The 14,501-nt window shown below is 48.5% G+C and overlaps 1 protein-coding gene across 1 annotated transcript in view; it reads right to left on the bottom strand.

The window, feature by feature from the left end:
* The window catches only part of ARL9 (ARF like GTPase 9), a 281,143-nt gene extending 267,005 nt beyond the window's left edge, over positions 1 to 14,138 (bottom strand). Inside the window, exon 1 of the mRNA XM_069626162.1 lies at positions 13,570 to 14,138. Within this exon, the coding sequence (XP_069482263.1) occupies positions 13,570 to 13,824 (255 nt within the window). The 5' untranslated portion in view covers positions 13,825 to 14,138. The remainder of the gene's footprint in view (positions 1 to 13,569) is intronic.
* Between the last annotated feature and the right edge of the window lie 363 nt (positions 14,139 to 14,501).

The following is a 14,501-nucleotide window of genomic DNA, read 5'->3' as shown; positions in this document are numbered from 1 at the left end:
AGCTCCCGACATGATATGGCATTTATAATGCGCCTATACAGAAGTGTTCCAAGGCGCGACGAGGCAAGGGAGGGGGAACAGAGGGAAGACAGAATGATCTTACTAGGCCAGGTGACATTGAGATCGCAAAAGGGGATGGGGGCAGGGAGGGGAAAGTGCGGGGGGGTGGAGGAGGGGGCAGTGCAGTATACAGGAATAGAATAAAACAGTAGGTAAAAAGTGCAGCCAGTTTATGGAAAGTGCAGGGGTAAGTGCAGACACATGTGTCAAGAGCTGGTGGGGGCTGTAGGGATACAGAACCCCCCCCCCCCCCCCCCCCCAAGTGCAGGGGTTGCCTAGGTGGCAGTGCAGGTGTGCAGCTGGCAGGGGAGGGGACCTGGGCCGAGAACAGAGTAGCCAGGTGAGCAGTGCAGTATCAGTCAGGAGTTCAGCAGGGGAAGAGGAGGGAAAGCAGAAGCAGAGGAAGGTCTTGAGGTGCTTCCGGAGATGGCTCTCAATTTTCAGGGAGGCTGTTCCAGAGGGAGGCCCCAGCAAAAGGAAAAGATCTACCACCAACTCGTTGCTTGGAGAAGCGTCTGCCCCTGAGGGTGTTGGAGGCGGATGAGCGAAGAGCTCGAGAGGGAAGATATTTAGGAAAGAGTTGAAGGTATTGAGGCCCCACACCCAGAAGGCCTTGTTGACAATGCAGAGGTTTTTTAACTTAATCCTCGCAGCCACTGGGAGCCAGTGCAGAGATGTCAGTCCTGGTGAAATATGATCACTGGGCGTGAGGCCAAAAACAAGTCTTGCAGTCCTCTTCTGGATGAGTTACAAGGGGCGGAGAGTAGAAGCAGGCAGATTTAGAAAGAGGCTGTTGCAGCAGTCCGGCCTCGAGAAAACCAGAGCTCTGGAGAGAGTGAGCTTCTGGAGGAAGGAGTGGAAAGGGAATACCTCTGAGGAGGTGCAACTGGTAGTGTGACTTCTTAGAGACGTGAGGAGAGAGAGTGTGGAGTCGAAGATGACCCTGAGGTTTAGCCTCATAGGTGGGAGAAGGAAGAGGGCCAAGGGAGGCAGGACAGAGAGCAATAGCAAAGGTATCTCTCATGGCTTTCCGCAAAGCCAAGCACTTTTTGCCTGATGTACGCCACACTCATCACCTGTGACTGCTGAAGGCATTTCCTGATAAACTACAAAATGTATCTATAAGCTGTACCCCAAATGGATGGCGGACAGAGATGAGAGGGAGACAAGGTGGCGGAAGGGAGCACGAAAATGCACAGAGTGTCGTCTGCATAGCACTGAAAGTTGGGGCAGAGAGCGGCAATGCAGTGGGCAAGAAGTTCCAGGTATTTGTTGAACAGCCAGGGAGAGAGATTAGACCCCTGGGGAACGCCACAGGTAGAGATAGGAGAAGGGGGGAGGGGGGGGGGGGAATTACCCAAGTTGGACCTGGAAGGGTTGATCAGAGAGGCAAGAGGTCAGCCAAGCCAGGGCCTGAGACAGTTGAACAGGATGGCAGGGTTGACTATGTCAAAGGCAGAAGAGATCAAGTAAGAGGACACAGGGGGTATTGGAGTCAAGGTTTGAGAGCAGGTCTTCGCGGATGTTCAGGAGAGCAGTTTCCGTGCTTCTGGCAGCTCTGATAGACTGATAGTCCTGGAGACAACCAAACAATTCAGTGTGAAGATTAAGCTGGAGATGGGCAGCTTTTCCAGGAATTTGCCCAGGAAAGGAGTGATGGAGATTGGGCGGTAGTTAGCAGGGCAGGAGGGGTCAGCAAGTGTTTAAGAGGGGGCACAATGGAGCTCTTCGGGGTCGGGAGGTAAATAGGAAGACTCCAGTGGTGAAGGAGTGGTTGCAAAAGTCAGCCAGAGCAGGAGCCAGTGTGTCAATGTGGTCCTTGATGGTTTTAGAGGAACAGGGGAGAACCTGTTTTCACAAGACTTTCATAGATCGGACTTAGAAACCTCATCTGGGGAGAACAGGGGAAAGGCAGAGAAGGAGAGGGGAGGGGTAGCCACAGAAGGGCCAGAAGAAGAGCGGGTAGTAGAGGAGAGGAAGAGAGGGGACAGGATGTCCTCAGTTTTAGAGATGAAACGAGAAGCCAGGACCGTGCAGAGGGCATAGGTGGGAACAGGAGAGGTAGAGACAGCAGAGGGATTGGCCAGCTCTTTGCAGATTTTAAAGACTTTGGACAAGTTGTTGGATGCCGAAGGGATGCAGGCTCTCTTCTTGGTGTGAACAGAGAGCCGGTATTGCCTTGGGAGCATGCGGCAGGTCAGTTTGTCAGAGGCTATACAGGAAGCACGCCATTTCCTTTCAGCCACCCTGCACTTGCATTTAAAGGTGACAAGGTCTGGGTCGTACCAGGAATTCCACTGGGCTTTGGGCTTCAAGCAGATCCTCATGAGAGAGGCAAGAACATCTAGAGTATCAGATATAGCAAAGTTGAGCATAGAAAGGGCTGTGTCATGGTCCGAGTCAGCTGAAAGGGGGGGGGGTCTAGTAAGTGGCGGCAAAAGCCTCAAACTGACACACGCTTCATGGGTCAGATAACCAAGAAGGTAGGTGGCAGTGCTAGAGTTGGCTTTGCCTGAGGGGTAGAGAGAACGTGCGGGGAGGAAAGGAGAAAGGTATCACTCCAGGAGAGAGGAGTGGCGAGAGGGATAGAAAGGGGAAGGTCTGTAGAGATCAGAACATCCAGAGTTTGCCCTGCAGAGTGAGTCTGGCCAGGGGGGAGGATAGAGAGTTAGACAGAGTTGCAAAGGTTGTGAAAGGGTCTAGAGGAAGGACTGGAAGCATCCAAGTGGATGTTAAAGTCTCCAAGAAGGAGGAGTGGAGTGGTCGAGGGAAGAGGAAAGTTCTGCCCACTCAGAGGAACAAGGATATCTAACCAGGTGGCCTATAGATGGTAGCCACAGTAAGGAAATGGCTAGGAGAGAGAGAGAGAGAGCCTACAGACGAGGCATTTGAAAGAGGAGCAGGCCTGCATAGGAATGACAGGATCTTGTAGCCGCCAAGGAGGAGAGTGTCAAAGCTTGTGACAGAGCTGGCCGTGAACCATATCTCGGTGAGACCGGGGACTTCGAGGTCCGGTTCTTCAAGGAGGTGGCAGATGTCAGACGAGTGCGACAGCTGAGAGAGGGTTTAGAGTAGCAATATGGAGAAGGTTGCTGTCCTTGAAAGACTTCTAGGGAGGGGTACACATCAGAGGTTCGGCCTGCGGAGACCAAGACGGTACCATTAAGCTAAACATTAATGATGACCTTAGAGGAGTGGAAGGAGGTCAGGAGGGCCTCCCACCGGGTTCTACCATTAATGGGAAAAGAAGAGAAAGGAGAAAGCACAGACACCATATGAAGAGTCCAAAGGTACGAACACTCCGGCGGTCATACTATCGCAGGACGCCAAAAAAGCATTTGACCAGGTGGAGTGGTCGTTCCTCTTCAAAACTATGGAAAGGATGGGGCTCGGAGGCCCTTACCTGTAAATGGTCAAAGCGCATTATGAGGGACCACAAACGCGAATAATAGTGAATGGCACGACATCACGGTCATTCCAATTGCAAAGGGGAACGAAGCAGGGCTGTCCCCTTTCCCCGCTTCTGTACGCTATCTACTTGGAACCTTTCCTCCAAGCTATTCAAGAAACAGAGGAGATACGGGGTATCCCATTTGGAGGCAGACAGCACAAAGTGGCGCTTTCGCCGACAATATGCTGCTTACCCTTACTAGTCCATCTGAATCAAGTAGAGTGTGTAGGTTACTGCTAGATGAATTTGGGGAAGCCTCGGGATTACGCATCAATATGGGAAAATCTGAACTCATGAGCCTGGCAATGATGGTATTTATAACGCGCCTATACACAAGCGTTTCAAAATGGATAATGAGGAGAGAGAAAAGCTAAAAATAACAACGATATTTGCCTGGTGACCGGAGGTGGGTGTGGGGGTAGGGGTGGGAATCTCATACCTAGGGATAAAGATCACACCAACACTCACAGACTGGTATGCAGAAAACTATCGCACACTGATAAAGAGTATTAAGAAGGACCTTCTGAGGTGGCGGAATCTCTGAATTTCCTGGTTTGGGAGACTGGTGGCAATAAAAATGGTTGTGCTCCCACGGCTGCTTTACCTATTCCAGGCTATCCCCCAGGCAGTCCCAGCAAGCTTCTTCAAGGAGCTCCAAACCATAACAAAGGACTTTGTATGGGAGGGGAAAAGAGCAAGGGTGAGCTGGCACCAACTTACAGCCCCAAGGTCAGAGGGGCGGCTAGCCCTACCCAATTTTAGACACTACTACGAAGCAACCCAATTTAAGGTAATAAGGGAATGGCTCCACGAAGGGGAAGAGAAGCACTGGGTCAAGATGGACAAGGCAGTAACAAAAGATGACTTAAAAGAGGTTTTGTGGCTCCCTAAGCAACACCGACCAGCACATATGTACGAAAGCTCCATCACCAAACTAGTAGCCGATAATTGGGATCGATTGGTAAAACAAAAAGGAGGAGATCACAACATTTCCATCCCCCTTCATGCCCCAATTAAACAATAAGGAATTCACGCCAGGTCTGGAGAGAGGAGCTTTTAGGAAATGGAGCGAAGGAGGCTGCCAAAGGATGCGAGACATGTTCATAGGAGGGGAGATTAGCTCCTTTGTGGATTGTAAAAGGGAATTTGGATTGGGGGAGAGGATGCGGTACTCCCAACTGTGCCACTAGCTCCTACATCCCATGAACAAAGGGGCGGCCAGCAGACCACCAACCACCTTTGAGAAATTTATGACGACAAATTATGGATCTAGAGGTCTGATCCATCAACTGTACAAGATACTAGATGGGGCTATCCCAAGGCAAAACTGGGCATACATAGGAAGATGAGTGGTAAGAATTATGCAGGAAGATCCCTAAACTAGCGAGAGCTTCCCAAACTCAGGAAGCTTGGTATAAAATTCTTTACGAGTGGCACTACACGCAAGCTCGCTTACATAGGATATAGCCAGGAACATCGGGGGACTGCTGGAGGGGCTGTGGGAAGGAGCGTACAGCGCAGCACATATGGTGGAGGTGCCCAAAAATACAGCCATTCTGGAAAGAAATTAGGATAGCGCAGGAGCAGGTATAGTAGAGCCCCAGAAAGGACTTTATTGGACCTTAGGGGCAAGGAAGAGCCAGGAGCTAGGGAAAGAGCTCTAGTATTGCTGCCTTTAGCAGGCATGACAATTATCGCCCAGGCATGACAATTATCGCCCAAAGATGGAAGAGTTCTAATATTCTAACGTTCCAGGACTGGCTGTGAAAAGTTTGGGAGCTAGTCGCGCTGGAATGGGCCTCATACGCCATGAACAATGCTCTGCAGAACTGTGTGAGGGAAAATTTTGGGGGGATGGGGGGTTCTGACTTTTCTCAGGGACGATTACAGGATTGGATGGCGGCCAACGCCTTAAACTTTTGGACCTCTATTGAGCCCCTGGAGATAAGACGAATTAACAATGAAAGGGAAAAACATGTGGTGGCACCAGGGGAGGAGGGGAGGGGGTTTGTTGTTTGTTGTATAAAACCTAAAAAAAGAAAATATTTAAAACAAAAATCAGAAAAAAAAAGTCCATAGTTCTGGCGAGGGAACGACAAATTATTGTCGGTGAGGGTTTGCGAGGAGGAAGCACTGGTCTAGGTGTCAGCGATAGGGAGGCCTGGGTTGAAGACCAGGATGTCCTTTTTAAACTTCTTCCTACCAGATTTAGTGTGTAGAGCATAAAGAAGCAGTTAGAAAAGATAGGAGAGACAGAGCACCATAGAGTAGGTAGGGTGAGAAGAGGAAGGGGGAAGGGGGCAGGTGCTGGAAGGACACAGGGAGGGGCGCAAGCAGACGAGATATTAGTGGATAATTGAACAAAACGACAATAGCTCAGACAATAGTAGAACAGTTTGCTAGATGAACGGTTTGCTAAGAAGGCAAAAACCAGAGACAGCACTACTTTCACAAAGCAATTTCAATACCTGAAAAAACCCACCTAGGTCAGAGAGTCATGTATAGTGGGAGAAAGACCTAGGTTTCACAATGCAATGTAAGTACGGCCAATAACCTTAGTTTTATCTCAGAGTGGCACAGGCTAATAATCTCAATATTCTAGTGTATGTAGATAAGGTTGCTATGTGGCAGAGTAGTGTGATGGCTCTATTCCTAGCCCGGGCCACTCCTATCTTACTAGTCACTGCTGGCCACTGGCTTCACCTGCAGACACTATCAGGAGCCATCCTTTGCCTCAGGCCCTTCGCTGCAGGAGCTGCACGGGCAGAGAGAGGGCTGCCCCGGGAAGGTCACTTAAGAGCAGCAATCAGATCCATCACGGCTGAGAGGGGAAGGGGAACAAGATGAGGAACGGGTCGGGAGCAACAGTGAGGACGGGCACCAAGTTTGTTCCATTTAAAAAAAAAAATAAACACACCACAACAGCTACTTCCCATCTGATCCATCGCCCTTACTTGAGTAACAAAGCCTTCCTGGATGAAATCCCCTACATCACTGCAACCATTCCATCAGTGTCTAACTAGGAGATCTGCCAAGAAAACGAGCAACCAAGAAAACCTAAAAAAGCACCCCCCTTCCCTCAGTCTCCTGGCATTCTCCACATCATACAACTCATCACTGATCCCACCCACTGAAAAGGCAGTACTCTCAACCAGGTATTAACATTAATTGCCTCCCATATACACAACTCGACTGAACACGCAGCCATGCCCATCAAGATTCAGCACTCAAAACCCTCCCATTGAGGACAACTGAAATTAACAGACCCCTCATAAAAAAAACTTCCCTTTGGACGCCTTAGACGAAAAACTCACTAACCTGGCTTCCACATTCACTCCTTCATCCGATATCAACATCCTTCTCAACCAGCTCATGTGCGCTTGGCTCTGTGAACATTCATTCACCATTTCTATCTTGGCTCTGAACATTCATCCTTCATTTCCATCGAAGCAGCTCGGCAGGTAATCCAAAGATTTAGGCCCAAATTTGCAGTAAAGAAAGTATTATGAGCCCCCAGGCTCCTACCCCCCTTTCCACACTGTCCGCTCCCTCCCTGCACCCGCTTCCTGGTCTCGCCGCCCTCCCGCCTCCCGGACCGCCCACCCCCCCATCTGATGGTGTTTAGGCCTGTGCCTGATTGGTTGTATGGCCAAGGCAGTGTTGGTCTTGCGACCCGCTCCCTGCTCCTATTTGCCATCCTAGGAGCAGGTGAGTTAGTCCGCCGTGTGCGAAGTTAAACCCCCTCCCCTCCCCCCCACAATGCCCTTTTACACAATTATCCGGCCCCAGCTGCCCGCAGGCAGCTCCGTTCCCTCTCCCCCTCCCGACCAGCTTTTCATGCTATTTTCCCACCCCCCCCCGTGATTGGCCACTTGACAGACAAATCTGAAATCCCCAGGGCAGCCCTCTGCCCGGCAGCCCCCTGCGGCCAAGGGCCCGAAGGCCAAGGGCGGCTCCTACATTGGCGGCTCCAAGATGTGTCTGCAGGTGGACACCAACAAAAACCGTGAGTGTGGCATGGATGGGGAATAGAGCAATCACTCTACTCCAGAAAACTCCTGCCACTCTATCTTACCTAACAATAACAGTGTGCCTTAATACTAGCATGTCCACTCTTAGATGGAATTGCGAATGTTAGCATGTGAAAGTTGCATTTAGAAATGTGCCCAATAGCCTCTCTGGTAAATTGAATTTAGAAGTGTGCCCAATAGACAGTCTGGAAAGTTGCATTTAGAAGTGTGCCCAATAACACCGCTGTGAATTTAGTAGTGTTCCCAATAGCCACTCTGTGAAATTTAGAAGTGTACCCAATAGCCTCTATGAGAGTTGCATCTAGAAGTGTGCCCAATAGCATCTGTGAAAGTTGATTATAGAAGGGTATCCAATAGACGCTCTGTAAAAGTTGCATTTAGAGGTGTACCCAATAGCCTCTCTAGAAAATTGAATTTAGGAGCGCTCCCACTAGCCTTTCTGGAAAACTGATTTTACAAGTGCGCCCAGTAGCCTCTCTGCGGAAAATTGAATTTAGAAATGTGCCCAATAGCCACACGGAGAAAGTTGCATTTAGTAGTGTTCTCAATAACATCTGTGAAAGTTTATTATAGAAGTGTATCGAATAGACACTGCATTTATAAGCATGCCCAATAGCCTCTCTAGAAATTGAATTTAGAAGTGTGCCCAGTAAAGTCTCTGGAAAATTGTATCAAGAAGTTCGCCCAGTACCCTCTCTGGGAAAGCTGCATTTAGAAGTGTGCTCATTGAAAGAACATAACCCATCATATCACACCACCACGCTTACTCTCTCCTTTACATCACCACTCAACTAGAACACAGAGATACTATGACACCATTCAGTATAACTGTTCTCATACCAATATCCGCCGCTTACTCCACATCATTCTATGTAAACACTGCTGGTTTCACAGCCCCAGCCAGGCGTTTTCCTCAGGCCTAATGCAGCCACATCCTTTCTGGATAAATCCTGCCAGAACGAACACTTCACCCGATCTCTCAACCACCACACCTACCGCTAAGAAGCAGTTATTACACAAGTACCGCACGAGCTGCAAACATACCCGGTGCTCACACGCACCTTTTGACTCTCCCTACTGATCTGAACTTCGGTTCCCAAGGGCGTTCAACCTACCAGCGCCTTCAGACCATACCAATAGTATATAAGGCGCTATATAAGTGCAAAATAACAATTCAAACTAAAAACCAACAAAAACCTATCCTTATGCACACTGCTGAAACGACAGCATGCCATCTGCAAACAAGAAAAGCACAGTGTAAAGCACCGGAGGGCGTGGGGGGGGGGGTCTGTACTCCTGCTCTCTATATGTCAGAAGAGAAGCACAGAGGACGCCAGCCACGATTTTCTATGCGGTAGCAGTGGGCGGGCAATCAAAGGCTTCAGCTCTCGGGAGGTGATGCAGGCTGGTTCTTAAGTACAGTGTAGTCCCCAAGCACCCACAAAGAAATGTCCACACACTATGCTAGTGAAAGCACAGCTATTTATATAAATATGGTTCAAGTTATGTACAGCACACTTTGCTTGATTTAACTTTGTTCTTTCTGTGTCTATCGTTGATTCATCTTGCCATCTGATTTGTATGTTATTTGAACTGTTAACAGTTGATGCATTTCATTTCAATAGTTAAGAGTGGTACCACGTAGACTTGTATATATTTGCCATTATAGTATTACCAGCGTACAATGGCAGAACAGTCTATCCCACTACCATGAGACCGTTCTGTGCGAGGACCCCCTCACCCCCACCTGGGCAACCTGTAAATAAAGCGTATTTCACAAGCCCAGTCCAGATACTACAGCAACCACAATGTACCCGATGTTGTAGAGTTCTTAGTCAGGTCGTCAACGGGCCCTTCTTGAGTGAACTCCCTTTAAGGCAGGAGCCACGGGTCGTCGAGTTTCCTGGATGAAGAAAAGGTGAACCTTGTCGTTGAGGCAGCAGCTTCAGTCCCTGCAGTGCTTGTTGATGATCGGTTGAAAACGTCCTGCAACAGACAAGGCGTGCGATGCACCTCGACGACGATGGTTTGTTGCTGCAAAAAGTCAATGAAGAACTTTGGCCCAGCAAGGGCGTCAGGTCATCAGCGTCTGCGATCGGGACCGCGGCTGGATCTTCTCTTGCGTCCTTGAGGTCTTCTGGTTGAGTGAAACCCACTGGCGGATTCTCCTCGGCGACCTTGACTTTCTCCGGCAGGAGGGAAGCAGTCGACGGTGATGAGCAAGAGTCTGCTGGAATCAAAGTGTTCTTAGACAATAGAGCACGGCAGCTCCGGTCGACGAGATAACAGCGGTACCTTGGTGGACGGATGTCCGGGCGCTTATCTTCGGATTCCTCTGTGGTCCCAGTGTCCGGTTGGCAGTCTTTCGTAGGCTGGCTTCCAGGGCGCTTCGGCGAAAGTTAGCAGTGCATGATGGTCCCTTGTAGTTCGGGAAGAGGTCCCCTTACCAGGTCCTCTCTTGGATCAGTTCTTGGAGACACAACAGCTTTCAGATCAACCAAGTAGAGCAGCAGTAATTCTTCTCTTCCAGCAGCGCTTCAAGATTAAGATTCAGTTTCAACTTCAGCTTCTGAACGATTTCTAGCATGGAGAGTTCCCCAGATATACTATTTGGTCTCTCATTCACACTGCTGGGTCGCACTTGGGCAACCGATCACTCAGAAGGGCAGGCAGGCAACCAGGCTCACAGTGCATTCAGGTCATTCACTTCTCTCCAGACACAAGTAATCTGTATTGGGACAAGTACCCAGCCATTCAACACTCCACACTGCATTCATACCAGTTTCAGGGAGGGCTGTCTCAGTCATTGTCACATACTAGACACCCATAACAGGAAATGCGTATTTGTCACACTCCATTCACCCAGGTCCCCACCCCACGGGCTTACCGATAACATACGGTCATTGGGAAGGCTCCAGTCGGTCTGGCCTGGACTTCCCCAAACTACCATATATGGAACTTGCACCCAACAGCCAGTCAGGGGAAGGGACAGAGTCGGGGCTTCCCGGGACTTCAGGAAACAAGCTAACAGGCGATGGAAACCAAGAGGCCACGGGGGCCATCTTGTCCCCACCAGGAATCAACGGATTCCAATGACAGGACCTGGGCATCCTAAAATGGAGAAGGCATCTATCAATTCAGCACAAAGCTGCCACCAGCACGTACCCTGCTCTGTGGGCCACACACAGGTGCCCAAAAATATACACTAGGAGTACAGGGTTGTACTCCCACACATGGGTGCTATACGGGTATCCCAAGAGTCTGTTCACCAAACCAAAAAGAGAGCTGCACTGCCAGGAGTCCCACGTGAACTGCCTGGAAAACATGACAGAACACACGATAAAAGACAAGGATTCGGAGGCCCTGTCCCTCCGATACATTTCCAGCATCACACACAGCCAAGAAGATCTCACTACCTTGAAAAGCCTCAGCTTAGCACTCATCACTGCAGCCAAAGCAGAAGCCTCCAACAAGAGCAATGCCCTCAAGGCCAAAGAAAACACTGCACCAGCCCGAATTCAGAGCCATGCAATCAAGATCTTCCTCACCAACAAAATCAAAAAGACCCATCACTGAATGATTTACACCCTTGCATACCCCACGCAATGTTAAAAAAATGGTCATAATTCAAGCCCCTAACACTGGAAAAACACACAAACATCCTTGCATCAATCAAGGCCACCGCCTATGAAGTGAAAGTCATCCCAGCCTCTATGTTGAAGAATATCACAGCAAATACTCACTCCTTTTCTTGTCGTGCAAGGCATAATCCCGACATACCACAAGCTCGACCTCTCTGCACCAACTGACAAAGGTCAACAAAGCACTGCTCCACACCCTGCCATCTTGCTGCATGGGATAAGATGCAAAATAGGGTGGGGGATTGGTTATGTTATGATGTAACCTGTTCATACATTTAAATTAAAATGTTAGTATGCCGGTGACCCACAACTATACCTGAAAGTCAAATTCAACTGAAATGACTGCTTCTCCACTATTCAAGACTTGATGTCAAAGTGCCTACTTGAAACTGAACCCTACCTTACTTAGCAAAGCTCATACTCTTTGGGAGTGCTACCAAAAGACACCCAGGATAAATAAAAAAAAAAAAGGCAGATGTATCTCAAGCACATCTCAACTCTCATTAACTCATCCCTAACACAAATTACTTCGGATTCACCATTGATCCGACCTCTCCTTCAAAGCAGAAATTACCATGACAAAAAGGTACCAGCTTTCACTCCAGCACCAAATCTAAACCGTCATTGCCTCCTCAGACTTCACAACTGTTGGCAAGGCTCCGGTGCTCTCCCACCAAGATGGTAGCAACACCCTTCTGGCAAGTGTCCCATCGAAAGCGGTTCAGAAAATAAAAATGCAACCCCATTTCCCCCACTCAAATATATAGGTTACCCCTCCAAGCTTGCATCACCTTTAAGACAGTTGTCATCACCTGCAAAGCTCCACTGTCCAAGACACCATCATACTTAGCTAAAAGATCACCATCTCAGGAGGACAATGCAACACAACGAGCCAAGATATAGCCAGGAGAAGACCAGAAAAAGTATTGTCCTGCTATTCTCCGACGCTCTGGTACAACCTTCCTGCTAATGTCAGGCTGGATCCATACCCCGTGTTTCTGGAAAGATCTGAAGACCCTACTCTGAAAGGAAGACTTAACTGAGGAGGACCACTGACCAACACGATGATGTCCACCCCCCCCCCAAAGAATGTTCTACTGACCTTAATTGTCCAGTGCTCGGTTGCTTTCTAGCTGGGTTGGCGCTATATAAATCTCCTACATACACTCAAAGAAGCAAAGGCAGATAATTCTGAACTGGGGCAACTTTGTTTGCCTGTTCTCGACAAGGAGCTTAAAAAAAATGTTTGGAGAGCATACATTTTTGAAACTGACATATTACGAGACCTCGGTCAGTCTGGGCCCTGGCCCTTACGGTACAAAGCCCTGTTGGGGCTCTCAGCCACCATTATTTTTTTTAGTTTAAATCTGTGGATATTTGGCCCCTACAACGATCAGCCTGTCTATTGCTTTGCTTTCCTAGCTGTCAATGCAGTAAATAGTTTTGCAGCAGGACTATGGGGCTGCTGTCTTGCATTACTGTTTATAAAACTACTTATTCTTCAGAACCACGATGGGGAGAAAGAGAATTACTTTCATAACTAGATCTGATTCGCTGACACACCCAATATCATGCAAAAAGTCCCCCTCCAAGTAACAAAGCAGCCGAGCCCATCCCTTCACCTGAGGTTAGGTGACGTTGTGTTTGTGGAAGTTCCACATACCATAATATAAGTAGGTGTGCCAAGGTGAACAGCCATTCCTCAGCCATGGGAAACTGCACTGAAATCATAAGTTATCAAGAAATGCATTTAAAGATTTGGAAAAGACGTTTTCTCCACGCTAGTAAATATTTTAAATAAAGCAACAAAGATATTGAATAGAAAATAAAACCCTAAAACCAATTCAACTGTCCATCACGCGGAACAGAATTCTAAACACATATGGATAGTGTTTGAAACTGAAAGGAAAAACATATATAGTACAGCGCGTTTACAATTAAATAGTTCGAAAACAGAGGGCAATGATTTATCAACAGGTTTTTGTGTTTATTCGTTCCAGCTTGCCCAGCTTCTTGCAAATGCGGGCGTGGGGCAAAGAGGATGGAATGAGCAATACACAAGTAATTCAGTACATTTGACTTATAAAACAGGGGATTTCTTCACTTTTCGTCTTCAATAGTTACAGAAAATCATGGGGTTCCCATGTTCCCTCAAAATATTACATCTGGACCCTGCAAAAGATGTCTAAATGTAATTAGCAACATTCAGCCTCAGCAGCAAGCATCGATAGTAAAGTGGTCAGCGTACTCTTTCTTTTTAAAAGAAGTGCTTTCAGCAATACGTAAAATACAACTGAATACACCAATGATGCCCCCTTTCATCAAACATTGTCGTTATGCTCCCGCTGTAGTGGTTTTAGAATACTAAAAGTGGCTCTGCACTTACATTGGACACGGGTTCAAGAACCACCTGGGGTGGGTGCTCCAGTGCGACTATACTATGCTGCTCCAGAATGGGCTTCTCCGTCTGTTGCTGCAAATGTGGCTCGTCCAGGTGCTGCTCGCCTCGGGGTACATGTACATCTCCAAGAGCTTCCTCGTTGCGCTTGGTGGACAGGTAACTCCAGGCTACGTAGGCTACCCCACCTGTAAGGGCTACCGCGGCGGCGGCGCCCATCCCCATGCCCCTCCATACAGACATACTGATGTTTCAAAATCCCCCCACAGAAACCAAAGCTGCTGCGGTTTTCGTCCGTCTACTAGTGGGTGAAATGCGCTGCAACGAGTGGCAAACAGACTGCAAGAACTCAGCCAGAATGTCTGCTCACGAGGATACGCCCGGGATCTCATGCGTGCCGCGGAAGCACTGCTCTGCCTTTGCTGGTAGGAGGAAGGCGGCGCCTCAGGGTTGTCAAAACCTTGCCTGTGCCTGGACTTGCGTTTCCCGCTGGCAGGTGGCGGCAGCCGTGACTCCTCCCTCCCTGGGCGGTACCCTTCGGCCTGTGGTTGGTCTCTGTGGCTGCTCTCAAATCGGCCGCCAATCAGAGAAAAGCAGTGTATCCCGACCAAAAACAGGGCAGCCATCTTACGCTAGTAGTGTCAACTCGAAGGCCCTTAGCAATCTAGTGTATCAAATTAAGCAATAGTTTGACTATAGGCACTACAGCATAACCATTTTTAAGTCACACTTACTGAGCCTGACATCTCAAAACGAGCGCGATTATTGGCAACTGATAGGGTAGGAGCAGTGCGGTTCCGTTGACAGTAGGACATTTTATTGATTTATTTATGTATTCATTCCATTTATATTACGCCCAAACCCGTGGGTGTCACGTTTCTTTTTCTGATATTAATGGACTTGATGCCGCGTTACAAAAT

This window comes from Ambystoma mexicanum, chromosome 6p (genome assembly GCF_040938575.1).
Source record: "Ambystoma mexicanum isolate Mex_15411 chromosome 6p, UKY_AmexF1_1, whole genome shotgun sequence".
Taxonomy (NCBI): domain Eukaryota; kingdom Metazoa; phylum Chordata; class Amphibia; order Caudata; family Ambystomatidae; genus Ambystoma; species Ambystoma mexicanum.
This window is presented reverse-complemented; position numbering and strand designations above follow the sequence as displayed.